This window comes from Rhinopithecus bieti, unplaced genomic scaffold (assembly GCF_001698545.2).
Source record: "Rhinopithecus bieti isolate Rb0 unplaced genomic scaffold, ASM169854v2 scaffold_64503, whole genome shotgun sequence".
NCBI lineage: Eukaryota > Metazoa > Chordata > Mammalia > Primates > Cercopithecidae > Rhinopithecus > Rhinopithecus bieti.
In genome coordinates, this window is record NW_016825208.1 from 337,704 (window position 1) to 361,422 (window position 23,719).

Below are 23,719 nucleotides of genomic sequence, written 5' to 3' on the forward strand. Positions count from 1 at the left end.
CTCTGAGAGTCAAGCTTCAATCTTGCCCTTAGCAGAGTGGGTTTCTGGTGGGAGATTCAGTAATAAGGGCCTTCCCAGCCCAGCCAGGGCCAGATAGTTCAATGACATCAGTGTCAGGGTTGGGATTACTGACCATGATAGGTTTCCAGCTTTCAGCAAATGGGGATGCCCAAAGGAACAGATAGTGAGTGACTTGTGGCCCCGCTGTTTGATTCTGGATGGAGTTAAGTTTAGGAGCCTGGCAGCAAAGTGGGGCATCTTTTCTGTTAGTGACAATGCCATCTTCCTCTGGTAAGAGAGCCAAGACTGCATGGGTGATGGGAGGTTTCTGTTGGGACTGACATGGGCACAGAATGGTTTTGGAGGAGGACTGGTGTCCTAACATAAATAGGGGGCATAGCAGATACTCACGGAGTTGGGCTTAATGAATTAGGGTGTTGTTTATTCTGTATAGCACCTACCTTGTGACAACTCTTGTTAAATTATTTAATTTTAATTTTCCTATCTTTGTGTCTCAGGTGAGAACTATGTCTTATACTTCTTTATATCCTCAACAGAGTATATAATAGGTGCTTTAAAATACTTGCTTTTTAATAGACAGGTTTTTCTACTCATTTTGCCACCATGCGAATCAACCCGGCTTGCACTGAGGCTGGCTCTTACCTAACCCAGAAAGGAGCCATTTTTGGAGCAATAGAAATTCAGCCTCCCCTTTCTTGACCCTCCATAGATTGCGAGTCCTGCCCTCCAGCTCCTCCGGCTCCTCCTCTTCTGTAAGGTCTCAGCCGGAGCCAGGAACACCAGTCAGAACTTTCTCCCAATGTATAGTCTAATAACTATCATGCCCTTTATAAACATGTTATACTTTATTATAAAAAAGGTCAGTAGAAAGAAACTATCATCATCATTCTCCTTTTCCCCTCTGCCCAATCAGTAATAAGGTGAAATGGCCATAAGAAGAGAGAGAGAAAATCTAGAAAACACACATAGATGAAATGCCTACAAGCAGGAAAATTGGAATCTGGGGTGAAGGTGGGAGGGGAGAGTATGGAGATGGTAGAGAAGATGGGTAACTTTTACGAGATAAAGCCACAGCTGACTTTTGGTGGAAGAGACAGGAAAATAAATGCTGAGACATCATCAGGGAAGGTCTGGGACGGAGATCAGTGGGTGAGACTGCTGGCCAAACAAAAATCCCCTCCTTGTGTGTCCACCCACAACCCAGCAAGCCAAACCAACAAGGTGTCCGCTGTAGACGTTTAGGAAAACTAAGGGATTTGGGAGGAAGAGGGGTCAACCATGTGGATGAGAGAGATTTGTGATTTCTTCTGAACTTTTTTTTTCTCCAGGGCATGGAGAGAGTGGAGAAGGAAATAAATTCTTTTTTCTTCTTGGATCTGTTTTTTTGTTTTGTTTTGTTTTTTTGTTTTTTTCATTAAGAAAATGGGACGGAGGCAAGGGTCCCGAGAATTCAGAGATGAGCCTGTTTACACACAAACTCTTAAGTAATAGTGAATGGAAATAACAATGCTGTCCTGAAACCCAGAGACTCTGCCCTCAGTCTCTCCCTTTCCTCATAATCCCCACTCACAAGTCGGTCTGGGGCATTGCCTTCTAAGGCTCCTGTCCTTTCTTTTTAGGACTCAGTGCAGTTCTGCATTGGTCCCCCGACATGTCCATCAAACACCTTTTCATTCTCAGACCATCACATTCTACAGAGAATGTCTGCCCGTATTATTCATTCTTTGTTCTTTGTCCCCTAAACTTACACCCTCCTTGCTTATCACTTCATTCCCCAACCAGTTTCAATGAAGAACAGAGGAAGGGCTAGTACTGGTAACCGTCAGTATTCTCTGCCCTTCCTGTAGTCCAGGAAATAGAAATTGTGAGTCCAGTTCCTCATCCAGGAAAGGCGCAGAGCATGGAAGAGCCAGGGCTGGGCTCCTACTCCAAGATCACCGTGGGGAAGGGATCTGGCCCATGCCAAGATTCTGCTGCTCCATCAGGTAGACTGGGTAGGAATTGGGGCCACCCTCATCCTCTGGGTCATTGTCCTGGGTGTTCTGGGTTAGTGTGCGGCGTGTCCACATCATATAGGAGACCTGTGATTGGGATAAGAAAGGAGGAATGAGAACCATCTGTGATTTGTTTTTCTCAACACTCACCTCAGGTCTTCATTCTATTTTCAAGATTCCATCCAAACCTTGATGTTTATTCCAGCTCTAGATCCAATACCATAAGTCCCAGTTCCCCCCTCTACCATATTCTCCTTGTCCTTATACCTCCTATTCTCATACCCCAGACTCTCCAACCCCGACACTCTCTCTTTCACGCCCTTTCATTCTCAGCCACAGCCTTCTCTCCAGTTCCAGCTTTTTACCTCCTGTGTATTTATTGTCTTTCTCCTTAGTTTTCACCAAAACTCTCCCTCTATTACTGTTCCTCCCACTTCTGCCATGTCTCTTTTCCTAGATTCATTATTCCCTGTAACTCTGACCCCTAATGTGTCCCCAATTCCCTATCCCATAGGTTGATTTCCATGGGGCACATCTGTCCCTTACCAAGAAGACCAGGCCAAGGAACACCAGGAGGAGAATCACAGCCAGCAGGACCACAATAACTATGGCCCATGCAGGGAATGAATCATTCTCCCCCATCTGTCCAGCATGGATATCGTTGTGTGAGTCATTTTTATTGAGGTGTGGATGGCTCACGTTGCCTGGGGCTTCTGATGTGATAGAACTCAACTTCATTCTACGTGTAGTGAGGGTGAAAGAACCAGTGGGCACCTGATGAGTAACCTCAGTTTTATTTAGATGAGAAGAAGTAGTAGTGAGAGATTTGTCTCCTGTGACCTTGACTGGAGGTTTTATAGTCTTTGTGACTGCTGCTGTTTTTTCTGGGTTTTCTGTGGACTTTACTGGGGCTTTTATGGTCTCAGTGGTCAGTGTGGTGTTCCTCGGGTTTTCTGTAGGCTTTTCTGGGACTGGTGTGTTTTTCTCTTTGGTGGATCTGGTCTTCTCTGAGTGTAGTGTAGGCTTTTCTGAGGCCCTTGTGGTTTTCTCTGTGGTTGACATGGTCTTTTTTGGGTGTTCTGTAGACTTTTGTGTGACTTGTGTCATCTTCTCATGGGCCAATGTGGTCCTTTCTCCATGTTCTATAGGCTCTGCTGGGGCTGGTGTGATCACATTGGCTGATATAGTCCGTTCTCTATGTTCTGTAGACTCTGCTGCAGATGGGGTGATCTTGTCATTGGGTGATGTGGTCCTTTCTCCATGTTCTGTAGGTTCGGTTACAGATGGTGTGACCTTCTCATTGGCCAATGTAGTTTTTGCTCCATGTTCTGTAGGCCCTTCCGGGGATACTGTGATCTTCTCGTTGGCCAATGTAGTCTTTTCTCCATATTCTGTAGGCTCTACTGGGGATGGTGTGGTGTTCTCATTGGCCGATGGGGTCATTTCTTCATGTTCTGTAGGCTCTGCTGGAGATGGTATGGTCTTCTCATTGGCTGATGGTGTCCTTTCTCCATATTCTGTAGGCTCTACTGGGGATGGTGTGGTGTTCTCATTGGCTGTCCTTCCTCTATTTTCTGTAGGCTCTTCTGGGAATGGTGTGGTCTTCTCATTGGCTGTCCTTTCTCTATTTTCTGTAGGCCCTGCTGGGGATGTTGCGGTGTTCTCATTGGCCAGTGGGGTCCTTTCTCCATGTTCTGTAGGCTTTGCTGAGGATGATGTGGTCTTCTCATTGGCAAATGGGGTCCTTTGTCCATTTTCTGTAGGCTCTGCTGGGGATGGTGTGGTCTTCTCGTTGGCTGTCCTTTCTCCATGTTCTGTAGGCTTTGCTAGAGATTGTGTCTCACTGGCTGATATGATCTCGTGTATATTTTTTGTAGTTTTTGTCAGGAGCCTGTCTGAGGCAACTGTTGTTCTGTAATCTTCAGTTTTTTCTGACTCTTCTGGGGTTCCTGTAGTCTTGTATGTTGTTTTTGAGGCTGCTGTGGTTTTTTCTGAAAAACATATTTTTTTTGGCTTGGTCTGTGAATTGCCTGAGTTGTGGAAGGAAGTTGTGTGTTTATTATCCAAAGGACTCATGGACTTTTCCAAAGGTCTTCCAATTTTATCTGGTTTTCTTGTTACCATTGATTTGCCTGTTGTGGACTTATGACAATTTGTTTTGCTCTTGGGTGCTGGCGTTGTATGTTTTTTTTCAGAGGATTCTTTATGTGTGGTAGTGGAGTAAGCAGGATCAACAGAGTGCTGGTTCCGGTTCATTGGGTCTGTCCCTTGATTGCTGGAGTTTTCTTCAGAAGAGGGAGGAGCCTCATGATTATCTGTAGAGCTTTTGTGGTCTGTAGTTTTGGAGTTGTCCATAGGCTTGTCAGTTGGCTTAGAATAGCGTGTGGTGTTGCAGTGGCGTTTTTGCTCATGGATTTCTGTAGATTTAGGGAGCTCTGGAGGTCTTTGTCCTGAATGAACAGTGTGATCCAAAGGGATACTATAAACAAGGCCTGGAGTGAGGGGAAATATGTCATCAGATGTTGAGTGTTCCCCAGTTTTCTGATATTCTTGGAATGTATTAGCACCTGTGGAGGGATAGAGGCAAATAAGAAACTTCCCCATGATCTTCTCCAACTCCCCCTTCCCACCTCCTTCTCTAGGGGATCTCTTTGCTCCCCCCAGTATGACTCCCCAGTCAGTCTCCTTAAATACTATGATATCTATTTCCCATTCTCACCTCCAGCCCCTGGGCTCAGGCTGTACCTTCAGCAAGCATGCCACCTCATCCCCTTCCACATCTCCTCAACTCTCCATCTCAAGGCCTTCTGGCTTTAGGGCATCTTTTCTGATCTGCCTAAACAGATTAAATCCAGCTTCATTTCAGTGCTTGAAAAGGTCTTTATTCATCATTCTGTCCTGTTACCTTCAACTTCACGTTACTGTTGTTTGCGTGCCTGCCGACCTCCACTCCCTGCCACGCCTATCCAATGGTAAGGTTTTGAGGGCATGTATGGACTAGCATTTTACTGTGCAGGTGCCCCTTTAGGGTCTGTAACTTATGGAATGGAGTCTCCTTTCCATGGCATAGCTGAGAAGACCAGGAATAAACTTTAGACTCTCCACCTTTCCATAATATTCTAACACCATCCCAAATGTAACAGTGTGAGAAATTGAGGTAAGACTTCTGGCAGAACTTCCCATAGGGATTAGCAGGTAGACACAGGTTGTGAGTGAGAGATGTATAAGAAGAATAGAGGATGAGTAGAGGAAAGGGATGGGAAGTTTTCCTTTCGGTGATAAAGTTGGATGAGGGGAATGGTTGAGATGACCCAACACTTATAGTCACCCCACTGGGTCCCCCTCTTCACACATTTAAAGCCAACTGGGGATAGATGAAGGGGGCCATCTTGAAAGGAAAAGAGATCTGCTTGGGGGTCCTGACAGGAGTAAACGAGGCAACTAGCTTGTGGGAGGGACTGACTATGTTTAAGGACAGGGTGTGAGAGAAAACGCCCCTATCAGTGGACAGATACACGCCTTAATTCCATGGAAAAACAACCTGATGGAGACAGAGGAAATGTCTCTGATACCTAGCCAAAAGAGTGAAGGCCAAGAGATCACCAAAGAGTGAAAGAGATAGTGTCGTTACATAACTGAGGTTTCCAGTCCCTGTTAGCTTAAGGCGGCAACCAGAACCTGGACCTATTCCCAATCACAAGAAACCACAGTCCACCTGCCTGCTGATGGGCAGAATCGGCCTGGGGAGCTCAGTCCTTGAAAGAAATATGGGCAGAACAAGAAGGATGTGAGGTTAATAGAGAAGCCCAAGTCTCTGAAAGGAATTGAGAGTGAAGGGAGGGGAGAGAAGGGAGCTGAATGATCAGGCCTGCACTCCGCTGTCCCAATCCCATTACCTGATCTCCTTGGCAGCAATACCAGTAATAGCTATTGTTTACTGGACACCTTCCCCACCCCAGGACGTGACTGGTGGCCTCACATTCTCTTTCTGGATTCTCTTCTATGGTGATTGGTCTCCCAATGCTCCACAAGGCTCTTTAGAAGCGGTCAAGTTCCCCTATTTTACATCTGAGAAATTTACATTTCATGGAGGAAAAGTGACCTGGACATAGTCCCACAACAATAGCAACGGGCAACCTTTCTGGACCTCTACAATGAGACAGGCAGGTTCTACAAGTGAGGGCATACGTTAACTTATTTACTTTTCACAAGAACCTGTTGAGGTTGAGAACTATTTCCTATTCTCCCAGTTGTACAGATGAAGAAACAAGGTTCTGAGTGGTTAAGTAATCTTCTCAAGGACACCCAGGAAGTAAGAGGTCGAGACAGAATCTGAACATGCATCTGTGCTCCTGGGCCCAGTTCATTGCTGGTGAAGACCACAGTGCACAGCCAATAGGTCAGCCCAGTCTTTTAAAGAAGGAAGGACACTGACATGTGTGGACTCCCTGAAAGGTGCTGTTCATATATTTGTTTATTTAATCAAATAATTATGAACCTGTGAAGTGAGGATGGTGATCTTACTGTTTTACAGGTGGGGAAAGGAGATGCAAAGAGGTTAAGTAATTGGCAAAATTAGACTTTTCACTGTGCCCCAGAGGCTTTTAAACATGATAAGGGATGAATGGCTCTCTATCGAGTGAATAAATGAGCTGGCAGCAATGCAAAGGGCAATTTCCACTGGCCTTAAAGAATCAGAGGACAGGTTTGGCATCCAGGCTCAGTCCCTCAACAGTTTTGCATTCTTGCTCAGGTCACTTAAGTGCTCTGAAGCTCCATGTTCTCAACTGTAAATAACCATGATGCTGACTGCACCAGCTGAATATGGGGGTTAAAGGAAGTATGGACCATGGCAGACTCTGGAGCACAGAAGCTGTTTAAATGTTTGTTGAATCCACATTGTAGTCTCTGAAATAATCTCATGCCTTGCCCTGTCCTTCTGCTGGTTGTAAGGGGAGCCTGAGCAGTAGCCCTACCCTCCTGACTGCCCCATCCACCTCTCACCTGCTGTGGCCACCCTCTTGAAAACAGCAGCCTCTACATTCCTGGGCCACTTTCTGATCATCACTTTCTGATATGTGATAAATACAATTAAATTTCCACTATGGCAAGGGTTTTGTTCTTGTTTGTTTTTTTGTTTTTTGAGACGGAGTCTTGCTCTGTCGCCAAGGCTGGAGAGCAGTGGTGTGATCTGGGCTCATTTCAACCTCCACCTCCCAAGTTCAAGTGATTTTCCTGCTTCAGCCTCCTGAGTAGCTGGGACTACAGGCACGTGCCACCACGCCCAGCTAATTTTTTGTATTTTTAGTAGAGACGGGGTTTCACTGTGTTAGCTAGGATGGTCTCGATCTCCTGACCTCATGATCTGCCCGCCTCAGCCTCCCAAAGTGCTGGGATTACAGGCGTGAGCCATCGCGTCTGGCCGGGGTTGTTGTTGTCGTTGTTGTTTTTGAGACAGAGTCTTACTCTGCACCAGGCTGGAGTGCAGTGGCATGGTCACAGCTCACTGCAGCCCTAACCTCCTGGGCTCAAGCAATCCCCCCGCCTCAGCCCCGTCAGCTGGGACTACAAATGTGAGCCACTGTGCCCCTCTCCCCCTTTTTTTTAAGACACAGGGTCTCACTATGTTGGCCAGGCTGGTCTCAAACTATGGTCCTCAGTGATCCTCTTGTCTCAGCCTCCTAAAGTATTAGGATTATAGGCATGAGCCACTGCGCCTGGCCTGGCCTGGCAGGGATTTTTATTTGTTTTGTTTGTCACTGTCTCCAGCCTAGAACAGTGTCTGGTCCATAGGAGGCATTTTGTAAATATTTGTCGAATAATGAATGAAAGAACAAGACTGATGAAAACTCCTTCGAAGCCTTGCCAACAACATTTCATAATGCACAGTAAGTAGAAACCAAATGTATTTGTGACCTCCGCAGGCTGGAACACCAAGGGGCAACTTCCGCTGTTAAGTAATTGAGCTCTGAGATGAAAAGATGTTGAAAGAAGGCCTCTGGCCCACCAATTCTGGGATACCAGTTCTCATTAAACCACAGGATCACAGTCCATAACTAGACTCAGATAACAATATTTTAGAATTTTAGATCTGCATCAAACAGTTGTGGAACCATAGATTGTAAAAAGCTGAGGTAAAGCTCAAGGGATTCCTTGGTCCTGATGCAGCCAAGAGGCAAATCAGTGTAAACCCCCAGAACAAGAGAAGCATCTCTTCCCCAGACGATCTACCTTTGGTAGTGACTTACTTCCCTAGGAAGTTTTCACCAGGAGATAGTCATTCCACATACAACCATCATAGCCTGAAAAGAACTGTTTTGGTCATTGAATAGGCAGGAGGTGCAGAAGGGAAAATCCAACTTTAGCACAAGACATTGTGGATGGATGCTCAGTCGGGATAAAAGAATAAGAACAAATCCCACAACATCAAAATGATGCACAGTGCCAAAGCCCGCCATCTGCTTCATTCACTCATTTGAAAGGGAGGACATCAGCTGGGCACAATGGCTCGCACCTGTAATCCCAGCACTTTGGGAGGCCAATGTGGGCAGATCACCTGAGGTCAGGAGTTTGAGACCAGCCTGGCCAACATGGCAAAACCCAGTCTCTACTAAAAATATGAAAACTAGCTGGGCATGGTGGCAGCAGCCTGTAATCCCAGCTACTCAGGAGACTGAGGCAGGAGAATCAGTTGAACCTGGGAGGCGGAGGTTGCAGTGAGCCAAGATCATGCCACTGCACTCCAACATGGGCCACAGAGCGAGAGTCTGTCAAAAGAAGAAAGAAAGAGAAGGAAGGAAGAAAAGGAGGAAAGAAGAAAAAAAGAAAGAAAGAAAGAAAAAGAAAGAAAGAAAGAAAGAAAGAAAGAAAGAAAGAAAGAAAGAAAGAAAGAAAGAAAGAAAGAAAAGAGAGAGAGAGGGAGGGAAGGAGGGAAGAAGAAAAAGAATGAAAGGAAAGAAAGAGAAAGAGAGAAAGAAAGGGAAAGAAAGAAAGAGAGAGAGAGAGAGGAAGGAGAGAGAGGGAGGTAAAGAGAAGAAGGGAAGGAAGGCAAGGAAGGGAGGGAGGGAGGAAGAGAGAACATCTTGCTAAGCGACTCATGCCTTGGAGTCTCTGTCAGAGCACGCTCTCCCAAAAGAGCATCTCTAGTGTTTCCTGGTATCCTTACCCCCATAAATGGCATGCTCCATTTGCAATAATGTGGGTAAATGCCTGTTAAAATATCTATACAGTATTAATTCAATAAGTGGCTTAAAACACAGACATAGAAAAAGAAAACTGGTGGGCACAGTTGCTCACACCTATAATCCCAGCACTTAGGGAGGCTGAGGCAGGAGGACCAGTCTGGGCAACACAGCGAGACTTGTCTCTACCAAAAAAAAAAAAAAAGGAAAGCTAAAGGGAGATATAATCAAATGATTGCCTGGGGACTAGGGAGCATACAGAGAGATTTTATTTTTCTTTCTGATTTTTTCTATTTTCCATTTTCTACAATGAGCATACATTACTTGTGTTACAGAAATTAAATCAAATAGCATTTGTTATAGGAAAATGTTCTTGTTAGATTCTTCCAAGGACCCCAGTCCCAATTCCCATCTCCTGACTCACCTGTGCTCCCTCAGGTGAGTTCATCTGAACTGTGCCTGTGCCTCCCTCTGATTATTTAATCTAGACTGCACCTGTGCTCCCTCTGATGATTTAATGTAGACTGGACCTGTGCTCCCTCGGATGATTTAATCTAGACTGCACCTGTGCTCCCTCAGATGATTTAATCTAGACTGCACCTGTGCTCCCTCTGGTGCTTTAATCTAGACTGCACCTGTGCTCCCTCGGATGATTTAATCTAGACTGCACCTGTGCCTCCCTCTGATTATTTAATCTAGACTGCACCTGTGCCTCCCTCTGATGATTTAATCTAGACTGTACCCATGGTTCTGTGACTGCATGATGCAGACTCTGGGGTTCCAGGATCTAGTTATCTGTCTGCGTATTGACTGGTCCTGTGAACAAATGTCAGGGCCCCCTCACCAGAATGATAGACTAAAGGGCTTCATCCATCCCAGTTGTCCTTCTTCCCATCCTGCCCAGGCCTCTCTCTCTGCTGGGCACAGCCATGGACTAGCCCTGATTCACACTCCAGTTCCACCCGACCTCATCACAACCCAAGCCCAGCCTCAAGCCATCTCCACCTGTCACCTACTCGCTCTTGTCTTCAAAATCCGCAGAATGGGAGCAGCCAGCTCCCCTTGTCCTCCCCACACCGCCTCCATCCCGCCCTGCCACGCCTATCTCCTCTCCGAGACCACGCCCACATGGCCCCAGCGAAATCTCAGGAATTCAGATCTCTGCTCTGAAGCAAATCTCAGAGCTACTGTGTGTGGAGTGGATTCCCTTCCGCCCCCTGCAGTTTCCTCTTCCTTCAGCTGCAAGATGGAAGGAGGAGAGAGCAGTCGGAGGACAATCCGCCTGAGGGGAAGGGGAAGGAAAGGCAGGCGAGATGGGGCCAGGAGGTGTTGGGCAGCTCTGGTGTCTCTGTCTCCAGACCCTCAAGGTAGGGGAGACAGACATCAAGTCAGGGCACAGACAGGACGCGCTGCTGTTATCTTTCAGAGGCAGCTCAAAGATTCCTCAGTCCCCGCCATTCACCACCCACCTGTCCCTGCCTCCGCCCCTGGCCGCAACCTTCCTGCGCTCAGGGAAGGGGCACTGCCTCTAACATCACCCTCTGTCTGCACTACTAGAAGGAGAAGGTGCTGCCTGCCTGCCCTGCCCCCAGTACTGCTTGGAGGAGACTTCCAGACTCACAACTGTCCCAGCCCCGGTTCCAGATCATCAGCACCGTTACTGTGGATGGCTCTGTCCTTGGATGACTGTCCAGTGGGTAGACAGTGTCTCTGAATCTGCTGCTGTACATCTGCCTTGTGGAGACCCTCCTCCAAATTGCCCAGGCCCTCCACACCGCCCCTGTGTTTAGCATCTCTGCTCCCTGGGTTCAGTTGCAGTCCGTTTCTTGACTAAATGAACTAATTTCACAATTCATCTTATCTTTAGGGTTTGTTTTGTTCGTCAAACTTGTCCATACTCATTTTCTCATCAAAGCCCTGAGATGTTTTCCAACTGTAAGTCAGGGACAGAGCCTTTGATGCACACTTTTCTGAGTTTCCATGTGGATTAAATGAGTAAACGTGGATGAAGTCCCTAGAGCAACACCTGGTGCCGTGTAAATGCTCTGTAGGCAACAAATATTGGTACGGCCGGGCAGCAGCATCAGCCCATTTTACAGATGGTGTGGAAGGCCAGAGTAGCCAAATGGGTCAGAGTCAGGACTGGAAACTAGGTCTGCACAAAACAGAGCTCTCAAGAGAGAAGTTCTGCCTGTCCCCCAGGGCTGGGGGCAGTGGAGGTGGAATCCCTGCTTACCTCCCTCTAGCTGTGAGATATGGGGCATAATCACTCTGAGTCCACTCTCCTCAACTGTAAGATGGGATATTATTAGCCACCTCAGGGGATGCTGAGATGAGATGAGTCTCTGGGCGCGATGGCTTACACTTGTAATACTAGCACTTTGGGAGGCCGAGGCAGGCAAATCACTTGAGGCCAAGCATTTGAGACCAGCCTGGCCAACATGATGAAATCCTGTCTAGTAAAAATACAAAAAATTAGCCAGGCATGGTGGCAGGTGCCTGTAATCCCAGTTACCCAGGAGGCTGAGGCAGGAGAATCACTTGAACCCGGGAGGCAGAGGCTGCAGTGAGCCAAGATTGCGCCACTGCACTCCAGCCTAGGCGACAGAGCGAGACTCCATCTCAAAAAAAGAAAAAAAAAAAAGAAGAAGAAGAAAGAAAGCACCATGAGCAGCTGTGAATTCCGTGCACGGAGCTGGAGTTGGTGTTCAACGAATGTCAGGTGCCTGCCCCCACCACACAGGGCTGCCACCCTCTACAGTGTCTTTATGCAAACTTGAAACCCCCTCTGGAGGGGTGCAGCCCTGTGAACCATGTTTTAAAGAGCAGAGCACAGGCTGGATTTCATCTCCTACTACATGTCCCTTAGCCAGCAAACTTGAGCAGAGAACACTCTAGACAACTGTCTGAGGCAGCCCTGTGCCCGCTCCCTTCATTCCTTTCTATTTGTTGTCCAACCCTATAAGCACTAAGAAACAAGCCGTTTCTGTCTTCTGTACCCACTGTGGGCATCTTACCTGCCTCCCAAGAAGCTAGAAGGAAGAGGAGGCAGCACTGGAGGCCAAAGGTGGAGCAGAGGCTGTGGACCATCTGGGCCATGTCGGAGCTGGGTGTTGCTTGGGGACCATGGGCTGCGCACCCCTCACCTTATATGGAGCCAATCTTGACGTCATGGGGGCTGGGGCTCCTCAGGACTAAGTCTTAAACAAATGGAGCCACCCCAACCCACAGGGGAGCCCTGATAAGAGGAGACTGCAGCTGCTGCGTCATGGAGCCAGGCACGTGGGTGCCTGCTGAGGGGTGGGATCTGGGGGCAGGGCAGAGGAACCAGAAAGGAGCAGGCACCTAAGCCAGCCCCAGTGGAGAGAAGTGAAGGTGGTGCCTCCAGGGCTCTGGGGAATTGGGGAGCAGATGGCCCGGTTCTAGAAGGACTGAACTCTGGCTGGGAGCAGGACCGGGTGGGGTTCACATTCTGATCTGTGTCCAACTTCACACGCACCCTCCTACCTCTCCCGTGTCAGCCCAGCTTCCACACCCCTTATTCACACATGGTCATTCTTGCCACCTTGGGTGGAGCTGCCCACGAGGACCAGGTGAAAGAGCAAAGGCAAGAGAAAGCCCTTGAAAGACCCTCGCTGCAGAGACAGGTGCTTCGTGATGTTCGGTGGTCATACAACAATATGTGGAGAGTGCAGACGTAGTGACAGAAATAAGACACAGAACCACAGGGACAGATGTCACACCCCTCACCAGGGACACAGGTCAGGCCACCCAGAGGGACCGAGGCCAAGATCTTTGGCCAAGACATGCTCGACATACAGGGGCTTCTACTTTCACTCTACCTCTTCCCTCCCACCTCAGCTCAGTGGCTGTCTCTTTGCCTCGAAGTCCCCATTCACTCCTATACAGAAATGCAGACATCTCATTTTTAGGAGCACCCCGGAGCTCCCCCTTCCCTTCCTCAGTTCTTGCCTAATGCAAGTATTAGCTCAGAGACTCACTTGTCTCCCCAGTGACAGTACCTGGGGCTGGAGTAGGGGAGGATGGACTCCCTGGGTCTCTAGCACAGATAAGTCACAACCCCTTTCTGCCCACTGTGGGTCTCCATGGATGGAAAGTAAGCACCTTGGATCCCTACTGTGTCGTCAGAGCCTGGGACAGTGTCTGGCACACAGTAGGCAATCAATAAATGTTTCCACTCCACCTGGACGGAGTGGAAGCCAGGGCCAGAGGATGCCTTTCTGAGGGAAGTGGGAGCAGGCAAAGGTCGTAGAGAAGTCCAGGACTTGAGAGCAGGAGGCCAGGCCCTCAGGGCATTTGGGCTCATGAGAAGACTAGAGAACTGGACAGGTGGGTTCCTCTCCTTACTTGGTGTGACTTATCCCTAAGCCCTGGGCAGGGCTGGAATAGGTGGGAAGAGGAGGCCAACTGCTTATCAATGTGATTCATGGGAGATTAATGAGGCTCCATGGAGTCAGGTCAAAGACTGACTACTCAGAACTGGGCAGCCTGCCTCTCAGGCAATGTATCCTGCAGGATGGAGAAACTAAGGCAGAGACAGGCTGTCCTCTGCAACTGTATGTGGACTTGGCTGACTGACAGTCCCCCTTTTCACTGGTCCCCTTCCTCACCCTTTCCCCAGGGACCCAAGCCTCTAGAACAGTGGTTCTGTACAGGGAGGAGCAATTTTGCCCACACCAAGGAACATTTGGAAATTTCTGGAGACATTTTTGTCGCAATTTGGAGTGGGATGCTACTGGCATCTAGAGGGTAGAGGCCAGAGATGCTATGGGACATCCTGTAATGCCCGGCGCAGTCTCCACAACAAAGAATTACCCAGCCCAAGACACCAATTGTGCTGAAGTTGAGGATCTCTGCTTTAGAATAAGCACTAACCAGTGTTTGTGAATGAACACCCCCTTCCCTTCTCTCTTAGCTACAACTCCACCCCAAGGACCCTGGTGTCTGGGGTGGAGAAACCTGGAGGTAGGTGGAGGCCCAAAACAGTCTCTAACAGTCAGTCTATGTTGCTTCGTCTGAGCTGGAGGCTGAAAGACCAGTCACAAAACAACCCTGCCAACTACCAATGTTTGGGCATTTCTATGTACTGAAGAATGTACTAAGCACCTCACCTATGAGTCATCACCTGTCACCCCTCACTTTACAGATGAGGATAAATGAGCCTCGGATCAGGGAATGACTTGCCCTCGTAAGTGGCAGAGACCTGGCTTGGCCCTTCCGGGCCCGCATGACACAAAAGCCTATGCACTTGGGCAAACCCACAGCGTCTGCGAGACAAGTGGAGGAAGTGCCATTTTATTTAGCAATAACTTGTTCACCACCCTCCTGGAGAGGACTGAGGGGGCATCACAGAGGAGGGTTCTGCACCTGCCCTGAGGGGAAAGAATCGGAGGGCCTTGGGGGCTCAAGAGCCAGCCTGCCGGGTCTCCCTGTGGAGGAAGGTGAGAAGGGAAGCCATGAGCAGACTGTCCTCAGCTAAAGAGCTTCTCTGATCGTCGGGGAGGAGGGTGGGACTAGGAAGAGAGGGTGAGGAGCAGGGATTCCAGCTGTCCAGGCCTGGGCTCTGTGAGGGCTGGAAGGTGCCTGCAGGCCACTTAGCCCTGGTCCTTCCTTCCACCGATGAGAAAACTGTCCTCGGAGAAGCTGGGCACCTTCCCGTAGTCTGCATGGTTGGCGGCAGGGCAGAGAACAGAATCTTGTGACTGACAGTGGACTCCTCCTTATGCTGTGGGTGGAAGAGACCTGGGGGCCAGTGACCCCAGGAATCTACCTGCAGAAAAAGGTTCTGGCTAGGGTGAATGGGATAGGGGAGTCTGGGAATGAGACTATTTGGGAGACGAAGAAGGAAGGCCAAAGGGTAGGCGCTCAGCTGCCCCTGCCCCACCTTTCATTTGACAGAGTAGCGCTGACTGGCAGCCTCCGCCTCATGGTGGCAGCTGTAAGGGGTCACGGAGCCACAGCCACACCCCACAGAGAGCCACAGCCACACGGAGCTACAGCCACTCCCTCTGTAACTGGCAGGCCTGTGAGATAAGGGAAGGGTATGATGGGTCAATCAAGGGGCCCGAGAACCTGCTGCTCAGTCCAGCTCTTCCTGTGAACTGCTGCTTCCTCTTGGCAACCCAGGCACTCAGCGTTCCTCTTTGAGCAAAAACAGCAAGAATAATGAATAAGGCTGTATATTGAGCACTTACTATGATACATGCCAAGCACCATTAGTGCTCCCTCTGCATAAGCTTATTTGATCCTCCCAACCACCCTTTGAGATGGATGCCATCATTCTCATTTATCCAAGACTCAATGACGTCATCTGTAAAATGAGTAGCAGTATTTCCTATATCACTGACTTGCTGTGAACTAAAATATGTACAGCACCTAGCACATAATCAGTGCGATGTAAGTATTATTATTTATTATTATTAATGAAGAATCCGGAGGACAGAGAGGTTAAGTAACTTGCACAAGGATTCAAACCCAAGTGAATGTGGCTCCACAGAGCTGGTCCTTCATTGCCTAGAGCTGAGTTGAGTGCTTCCATGCGCCAATCAGCCTCCAGCACTCCCCGACCTTTTTCAGTGGCCCCAATGCCCCGTCCCTGCCAGAACAGTGTTTTTCTCAGCCACTGAGACAATGGCTCTCTTTCCCCTCCCTGCAACAAGCCCTGCAAGCTGTCATTTCCCTCCCCAAAGCCCTGTTCTCTGAATCCTGGGGCACCAGGTCCCAGCCCCACTGGCACAGGGATCCCACACATTGGACCACAGCGTTGCTCACCTTCTTGATACCATACATTAGGTTGACAATTGCTGTCACCAAAGTGAGAGTGATCAACACGATGGCCCAGTCTGAGATAGAGTCCTTCTGGGGTTTCAGACCTGGGACACAAAGACAGGGCCAGTGACTGAGGCAGGTGATGCCTCCAGCCCCCCAGACCCCCACTGCCCTCCGACTTTCCATCTTTCTTTCTGTGACTGATGTCTCTGACTCTGAGACCTTATCTCTGTGGTGTTTTCTCCTATCACCTTGGAAGCAGAATCTCAGCAGGGGTGGGGGTGGGGGTTTAAAGAGCTTCAATCCAAGTCTCAATTGCCTCTTCCCTGTGGACACATCTGTCAGTCCCAGACTCATCACTGAGGTCCCCTCACTGACTTTCTCAGGCCCTATTGTCCGCATCCCTGGGTCTGTGATGCCTCTGCACTGGGAGGGTCCTCAGTAGGCACTCTCTTTTCTCCTAGCCCCAGTTCTCCCCACCACTCCACCCTGATTCTTGTTCTTAAGGGGAACCAGAGCCTGCTCTCCTGTCTTCCTTCCATTCGTTTCCTGCCCTCAGACTTCCTGTGGGGTATTCCTCAAGCTCCCCTTCTAGGAATGAAAGGGAGAGGAGGAGGAAGATGGAGGAAGGAGGGGTGATCTCTGGAGGGAATGCCTCTCGCCCTGGACAGAGAGATTAGATCATGAGGAAGAAAGATGAAAACCTTTCGAGAAAGCAGCCAGGTAACAGTCATCTGGCAGTTGGTCTGACCAGAGGCCGCCAAAACGCCTTTGAGCTAAAGACACATCCTCAGACAGATTTAAAACACAGTTGAAAGCAGGCGCTATTGACTATCCCTGAACTCCTCCCAAGGAGCCAGGGGTGGCTGCAGGAGAATGAGATCGAACGGGCCCACCAACCTTTTACTGTAATGCCTAGAAGAGTGCCTTAACCGGCCAGGATGCTGAGCCCAGGGGACGTGGTGGCCACTCCAGCCATGGTGGCAGTGGAACCCCCTAAGACAGCAACACTCAGTGCTGAAGTCCCAGGCACAGTTGGAGCAGTTCCAGGAGCACTGGAGGAGGTAGGTCCTAAGAGGGCAGAGGGAAAAAACAGAAGAGATTCAAGCAAGAGCAAAGCAGAAGTCACATCAAATGCACCCAAAGACAAGACCCTAGCAAGCTTTTGAAATAAATTGATGAACTGATGTTATGAAAATCAAGACTGAGAATAACCAAGACAGTCTCTTAAAAAAAAAAAAAAAGGAGAACTTACATTATAACATCTCAAGACTTGCTGCAAAGCTGTAGTCCTTAAACACTGTGGCCCTGGAGTAAGAACTGACCGATAGGCCAGGTGCAGTGGCTCACACCTGTAATCCCAGCAGTTTGGGAGGCCGAGACAGGTGGATCACCTGACGTCAGGAGTTCGACACCAGCCTAGCCAACATGGTAAAATCCCATCTCTACTAAAACTACAAAAAAGTTACCTGGATGTGGTGGCGGGTGCCTATAATCCCAGCTACTCAGGAGGCTGAGGCAGGAGAATTACTTGAACCCGGGAAGCAGAGGTTGCAGTGAGCCGAGATCGCACCATTGCACTCCAGCCTGGGCAACAAGAGTGAAACTCCATCTCAAAAAATAAAAAATAAAAATAAGAAAAATAATAAACACTGACCGACAAACCCACACAAATACAGTCACTCGAATTTCAGAACAGGTGCTCACTGTTCAATGGCGGGGACAGGGGAGGATCCTTGGAAATAATGGTTCTGGATATTCATAAGAAGAAAAAATTGAATCTCGACTTCCACCCCACTCCATACACAGAAATTAACTTGAGATGGATAATAGGCTCAAATTCGAAAGCTAAAATAATAACGTTTCTGGAAGAATGCAGAGGAGAATATTTTCATGACCTTGAAGTAAGCAAAAAAGTCTTAGGATACAAAAGGCAGTAATCATGACAGAAAAAGGTGATGAATTGGAAAACAGAAAGAGAGGCCCTTGTATAGCCACAAAGGCAAGGGAGCTGCTTCCAATGAGGTTCTGGGAAACTGCCAGGCTTACAGGAAGCCCCACCCCAGAGCTACAGACCGAGCTGAAGAGTTCTCCAGAGGTGGGTTGAGCAACAGAAATATCACCTGATGATGTGGAGACTGTTCCTGAAGTGCTCCTAGAAACAGTTGGAGCTAAAGGGTGAGGACTGCGGGGAAAACTCCCAGAGGTTGAAGAAGCTGTTGAGACACTCCCAGAGGTGGTGGGGAGACTTCCAGAGATAGTGGGGACAGTTGCAGAGATAGTGAGAAGACTTTCAGAAACAGTGTGAGACTTCCAGAAACCGGGGAGAACTCCAGAGACAGTGGGGAGACTTCCAGAGACAGGGGGAGACTTCCAGAGATGGAGGGGAGACCTCCAGAGACAGAGAGGAGACCTGGGGATACTGTGTCAGAAGTCCCCAGTAGGGTCAGCTGAACTGTTGAAAAAAGAAAAACCATAGAAGAGTTGGCCATCCCACTGGGTCCAAAGTTCATGTCCTCCCTCAAGACCTCCTGTCCAGGCCAGAGTGCTCACTGGGTGCACTTGACTAGTCTTTAAAAAAAAAGCTGAGGCAGCAGGACACCTGGGTTCTGGAAGAAACTTGGCTTAATCCACCCCTCCCTTTTGGGCCCACATTCCTGAGTCCTTCGGTGTCAAGAATGATGAAAATTAACTGCAGTTAATAATTAATCTCTAAAGAGCCTTGGGAGGTCCAGGCATGGGTGGGGTCCAGACACCTGCAGGAGGGACGCCTCCCTGGTCCCTGCTTCCCTCTTCATTTCTCTGTCTGTAGGACCAGCACTCACTCCCTCAAACCTGGAGACAAAAGGTAGGGGTGGGACACAGAGTGAAGAGAGGGAATCTCCTTCTGTTTTCCCCGAGAGCAGAGTGAATGGTCCTCTCCTGGGTCCTCTCTTACTGGGAGAACTGGAAAATTCAGTTGACCAGATTCCCCCTCCCACTTCCCCTCAAACACTTATGCTAAGGCTTGAGTGGGGTGTAGAAAGCAGGCCTGGCAAGGAGAGGCCACTGGGACTTCAGTGTCTCCTCCATCTCAGGAGTGTGGTGGCCACTATGGGGTCTGGGCTGCCCCTTGTCCTCCTCTTGACCCTCCTTGGCAGCTCACATGGAACAGGTGAGGGCTAGAGGGCAGGACTTCTGGGTCCCTGTGGCGTGAAGAGGCCAGAGAAAGGGAGTGGGACTCCATGGTCCCTGAGAGAGACAGAGACACCCCAGTCCTGAGCTTCCAAGAGGCTTTGGAGGGGCACTGCTGGGGAAGAAGAACTGTGCTGGGGAGCGTGGGCAGGAAGGTACTGCGTCTCCGGGGGAATCAGCCCTGACTGCCGGATCCTAAGCCGTACTTCTGGATCCGCAGGGCCAGGTATGATTTTGCAACTGAAGCTGAAGGAGTCTTTTCTGACAAATTCCTCCTATGAGTCCAGCTTCCTGGAATTGCTTGAAAAGGTAGTTCTTTGGGAGGGGAAGGGATTGGGCTGTGTGTTTGTGAGTCAGTTTGGGCCTCTGCTGGGGTCTGGCTATCTCCGTGGTGGGAATGGAGAGCTCTCTTACATCGCACCCTTTAACCCTTTGTTCCCAGCTCTGCCTCCTCCTCCATCTCCCTTCAGGGACCAGCGTCACCCTCCACCATGCAAGATCTCAACACCATGTTGTCTGCAACACATGAGAGCCATTGAAGCCTGTGTCCTTCTTGGCCCGGGCTTTTGGGCTGGGGGTGCAGGGGGTGGGCCCTGACCCTGTCTTTCAGCAGGCCCCCACCCTCCTGAGTGGCAATAAATAAAATTCAGTATATGCTGAATTCAATAACTTGCTTGACTTTGTGAGTCCCTGAGCACAGAGTTGGCAGGAAGAGAGGGTTGGATGCTCAAGTCTCTGACTGTCCCCCTGCTGAGCAGAGGGTTCCAGGGATGGACACTCTCTCCCTCAACACCAGTGTCACAGGCTTAGAAGGCATCTGGGGAGTTGTTTGGGGACACTCACACACCACACACGTATACGCATGCACATGAACACACACCGAACTGAGATCTTCGGAACACCTGGGAATAAAGAGAAGCAACATTTATTGAAGTCCTGCATTTCTCCTGCGTCCCCATTTCAATGTTTGCAGCAGTCTTGAATGTGGCATACTAGGTATCATTATCCTGTTTTACAGATAAGGAAATTGAAGCTCAGAGACGGCAAGTCACTTGCCTGAGATCTAGTAGCAGTGAAGTCAGGCACCAGACAGACGTCTTGGTTTAAGCAAGATTTTTATTTCATTTTATTTCATTTCCTTTTGCTTAAGCATTGGGGCTGGGGACTCAAAAACACCCCCAGGACATGGTTCCCCTGACCCAAGGATCCACACAGGTAATCAGGGTGGGAAGTGGGTGGGCACTCAGTTGAGAGATGAGGGGTTCAGCTTGTGAGAGGATGCCCAGCCAGGCATAAGTACTGGGGAGGAGGAGAGGCCAGGTGCAAGCTGAGCCTATGCTGGCTAACCACGTGAGTATGAGGTGACACCAGCCCATAAGTGAATTCCTGGGCATGTTTCTCATCCTCTTGGAGCCTCCATTTCCTCACTCGCAAAATGGGGACAGTGATGGTACCTGCTGTAGTGTGACAGGTCCCCTACCTGGTTACTTAAAGGTGTAGGCCGCTGCCTAAATCCTGAAGGCCAGGTGACGAGCCAAGGTCACGGTGCCTGGCAGAGGACCAGGTGTCCCTGAGAACCCAAACATCCCGGAGAGTATCTGGGAACCCACCAAGGAAAACAGTCCATCTGCACACACAGTAAGCAAAGAGTCAGAAAATTAGTTTGAAAGCAGCTTCAAGATGGGAGGCAGCACAGATCTCTAAAGCTGTCCTGCTGCCATCCAGGAGTGCCTCGTATGTAAGTCCTAAAAACCTCATCTACTCACCAAGCTGGACTTGTCTGAGTCACTTTTTGGCCTCTCAGCTCCCTCCCAGTTTGGGGAAGGTGGTTTTTTTTTTGTTTTTTGTTTTTAACACAATTCTGAGTTTTTCTCATTATTCCTGCACCATCAGATTGTTGTGAGGATCACACAGGTAGCTACTTAGGGACACATACCACAGCCTGTCTTATAGGTCGTCAGCAGGATAGTAGGGATTGCTGTTAGGATGGAAACCTGGTCCCAACACAGAAGTCCCAGTCCCCTGGGGTTCAGGGTCCTCATCCTGAATTCTGAGGCAGGCACTCCCTACCACCTTCTCAAGATTATCTTGGCCAGGCACGGTGGCTCACGCCTGTAATCCCAGCACTTTGGGAGGCTGAGGCAGGTGGATCACCTGAGGTCAGGAGTTCAAGACCAGCCTGGCTAATCTGGTGAAACCCCATCTGTACTAAAAACACAAAAATTAGCTGGGCATGGTGGCACTCACCTGTAGTTCCAGCTACTCGGGGGAGCTGAGGCAGAATTGCTTGAACCTGGGAGGCAGAGGTTGTAGTGAGCCAAGACCACACACTCCAGCCTGGGCTACAGAGCAAGACTCTGTCTCAAAAAAAAAAAAAAAAAAAAAAAAAAAAAAAATTATCTTGACTTTTCACCAGCTCTCAAAACACAAACTTGCAGCTCAGACTTGAGCAATTGGGGGGTGCTGATAGGATTGCTCTCTGTCCTCTGTGGTACCCACCCTGCCCACCACACCTACACAACCCTCCATTATCTCCATATGAAATTGGAGACTGACTCCTTTGGAGACAGAAGACAACAAAAGTTTAGTATGGAGCGTCACTGAAGGCGAGGGGAGCATAGAAAATGGCAGAGTGGAAACAAACACTTAAAAAATTGGTCTACCTTCCTTCACAAGTGTCCTGGGACAATTAGACCCCGAGGAGAAGTAGCAGGGGGCTCCAAAGGAGACTAGTATGTTATGATTTGCCCCTAGCCTGCAGTAGTGGACAGGTGATGCCCATGGGGCAGCTGTGAGGATCCCCAAACAAGTTGGGGGACTGGATATCTGAATGTCCAAGAGGTTGGTAGAGCAGACAGCTAAATGCACCTCAACCTGGTTCCTAGACCTTCAGTGCCTGAGATCACCAGGATGTGATTTCCAGATTATTTTTCTCAAAGAATTCTCTCCCAAGGCTCAAAACAGAGCAGTGCAGTGAAGAGTGCTTTGGAGTTCACCAGACCTGGGGGTGACAGAGACTGCTAACTGGCCCCCCAACAACAGCCATCCTCCTCCTTTTGGATAGTAATGTACATTTCAACTATCAGCATGTGGCTCATTACATTTCCCAGCCTCCCTTGCAACTAGCTGTGGCCATGTGATCAGGTTCTGTCCAATAGGATGCAAGTAGAAAGGAGGTGGGCAACTTCCTGCTAGTATCCTTGAAAAGAGAGGAGCTTCCATTTCACAGGAGGGAAAGCAAAGTTCTTGAAACAGCCTATAAGGTCTTAGATCAGTGCTTTCCAATAGAACTTTCTGTGATGATGGAAATGTTTTATAACTGTGCTGACGAACATAGTAGCCACTGGCCACATGCAACTACCAAAACACTTGAAATATGGCAAGTACGATGAGAAACTGAATGTTTTATTTTATTTAATACTTTAGGTAGCCAAGTGGCTACCATTTTGGACACAAGCCCCAGATTGTCCGCTTTAAGTCTTCCCTACCCCCCACCAATTCCCCACCCTTACCTCTGTTACTCCACCTCCTGCCATCCTCCCCTTCTCACTCTGCCCCACCACAGTGTCTCCGGGCTACTCTTAGAGCTGTCCGAGTGTGCCTCTATCTCAGTTTTCCTCTGGCCCTTCCCTTTGTCTGGAACGCTCTTCCTACACCTCCTACAAGCCTTTGCTTAAACCTCAACTTTACAGCGAGTTCTGCCCTAGCCCACTATTTAAAAGTACAACCTGCCCCCCCCCCCACACAAACACATTAGAGTCCCCTTACCTTGTTCTATCCTTTTTTCCTCCCCTGCATTCATGACATTCAAACATAGTATATCGTTCACTTATTTGTATGTTATTTCTGACTGTCCTGCTAGAGGGAAAGTACTACAAGGGCACAGCATTGTTTCATTCACTGATGAATCTCTGTGTCCAGAATAAGGCAGATGCTCAAAAAAAAAAAAAAAAAAAAAAAACAGCAACCTTGTTGAAAGAGAGTAAAAGAAAAGAGAACTGCCCATCTCCTTCTTTCCCTCCTCCCTCTGGGTGGAAATGCAGACACGGTAATGGGAGCTGGTGCAGACCTTGGACATGAAGTCTGACAATGTATCAGAATGGCAGGAAAATAAGACTGAAGGAGGTGTGGGCCCCCGTTATTGCAGATCTCTGCACTAGATGCCCAGCAGAAGAAACATTCCCCTCCTCTAAGCTACCATTATATTTGAAGTTTAGTTATAGCAGCCAGAAAGAGCCTGCACCTAATTTATTGGGATAGGTCCCAGTGGAGACTTTTCTCTGAGCACGTCTTCATCTCTAAACGGGGGGCTAGGCGCAGTGGCTTACGCTTGTAATCCCAACACTTTGGGAGGCCAAGGCAGGTGGATCACTTGAGCCCAGAAGTTCAAGACCACCCTGGCCAACATGGCAAAACCCTATCTCTACAAAACAATTTTAAAAATTAGCAGGGCAGGGCCGGGCGTGGTGGCTCACGCCTGTAATCTAAGCATTTTGGGAGGCCGAGGCAGGCAGATCACTTGAGGTCAGGAGTTCGAAACCAGCCTGGCCAACATGATGA

The 23,719-nt window shown here is 48.9% G+C and overlaps 2 protein-coding genes and 2 long non-coding RNA genes across 5 annotated transcripts; 2 read left to right on the forward strand and 2 right to left on the reverse strand.

Annotated features, from left to right (window-relative positions):
* The first annotated feature begins 203 nt into the window (after positions 1-203).
* LOC108522603 (uncharacterized) lies at positions 204-7,126 on the forward strand. The gene is made up of 3 exons (XR_001883544.1): positions 204-291; positions 2,530-2,699; positions 6,550-7,126. It is a non-coding gene; the product is annotated as an uncharacterized LOC108522603 (long non-coding RNA).
* MUCL3 (mucin like 3) lies at positions 845-12,325 on the reverse strand. The gene is made up of 3 exons (XM_017862940.1): positions 12,214-12,325; positions 2,562-4,582; positions 845-2,102 (listed from the first exon to the last, which is right to left on the reverse strand). The coding sequence occupies exons 1-3, from the start codon at positions 12,293-12,295 to the stop codon at positions 1,956-1,958; spliced, it is 2,250 nt and encodes a 749-aa protein (XP_017718429.1). The 5' UTR covers positions 12,296-12,325; the 3' UTR covers positions 845-1,955.
* A 2,257-nt stretch (positions 12,326-14,582) lies between these two features.
* LOC108522578 (uncharacterized) lies at positions 14,583-17,495 on the reverse strand. Its single transcript, XR_001883530.1, has 5 exons — positions 17,455-17,495; positions 16,886-17,056; positions 15,989-16,089; positions 15,102-15,240; positions 14,583-14,987 (listed from the first exon to the last, which is right to left on the reverse strand). It is a non-coding gene; the product is annotated as an uncharacterized LOC108522578 (long non-coding RNA).
* A 1,245-nt stretch (positions 17,496-18,740) lies between these two features.
* Positions 18,741-19,828, forward strand: SFTA2 (surfactant associated 2). 2 transcript variants are annotated; one of them, XM_017862867.1, is made up of 3 exons: positions 18,851-19,139; positions 19,380-19,468; positions 19,602-19,828. In XM_017862867.1, the coding sequence occupies exons 1-3, from the start codon at positions 18,983-18,985 to the stop codon at positions 19,686-19,688; spliced, it is 333 nt and encodes a 110-aa protein (XP_017718356.1). In that variant the 5' UTR covers positions 18,851-18,982; the 3' UTR covers positions 19,689-19,828. The 2 variants fall into 2 exon arrangements, 1 of the variants encoding a protein (XP_017718356.1); XR_001883531.1 differs by lacking the exons at positions 18,851-19,139; positions 19,602-19,828 and adding an exon at positions 18,741-18,833.
* The last annotated feature ends 3,891 nt before the right edge of the window (positions 19,829-23,719 follow it).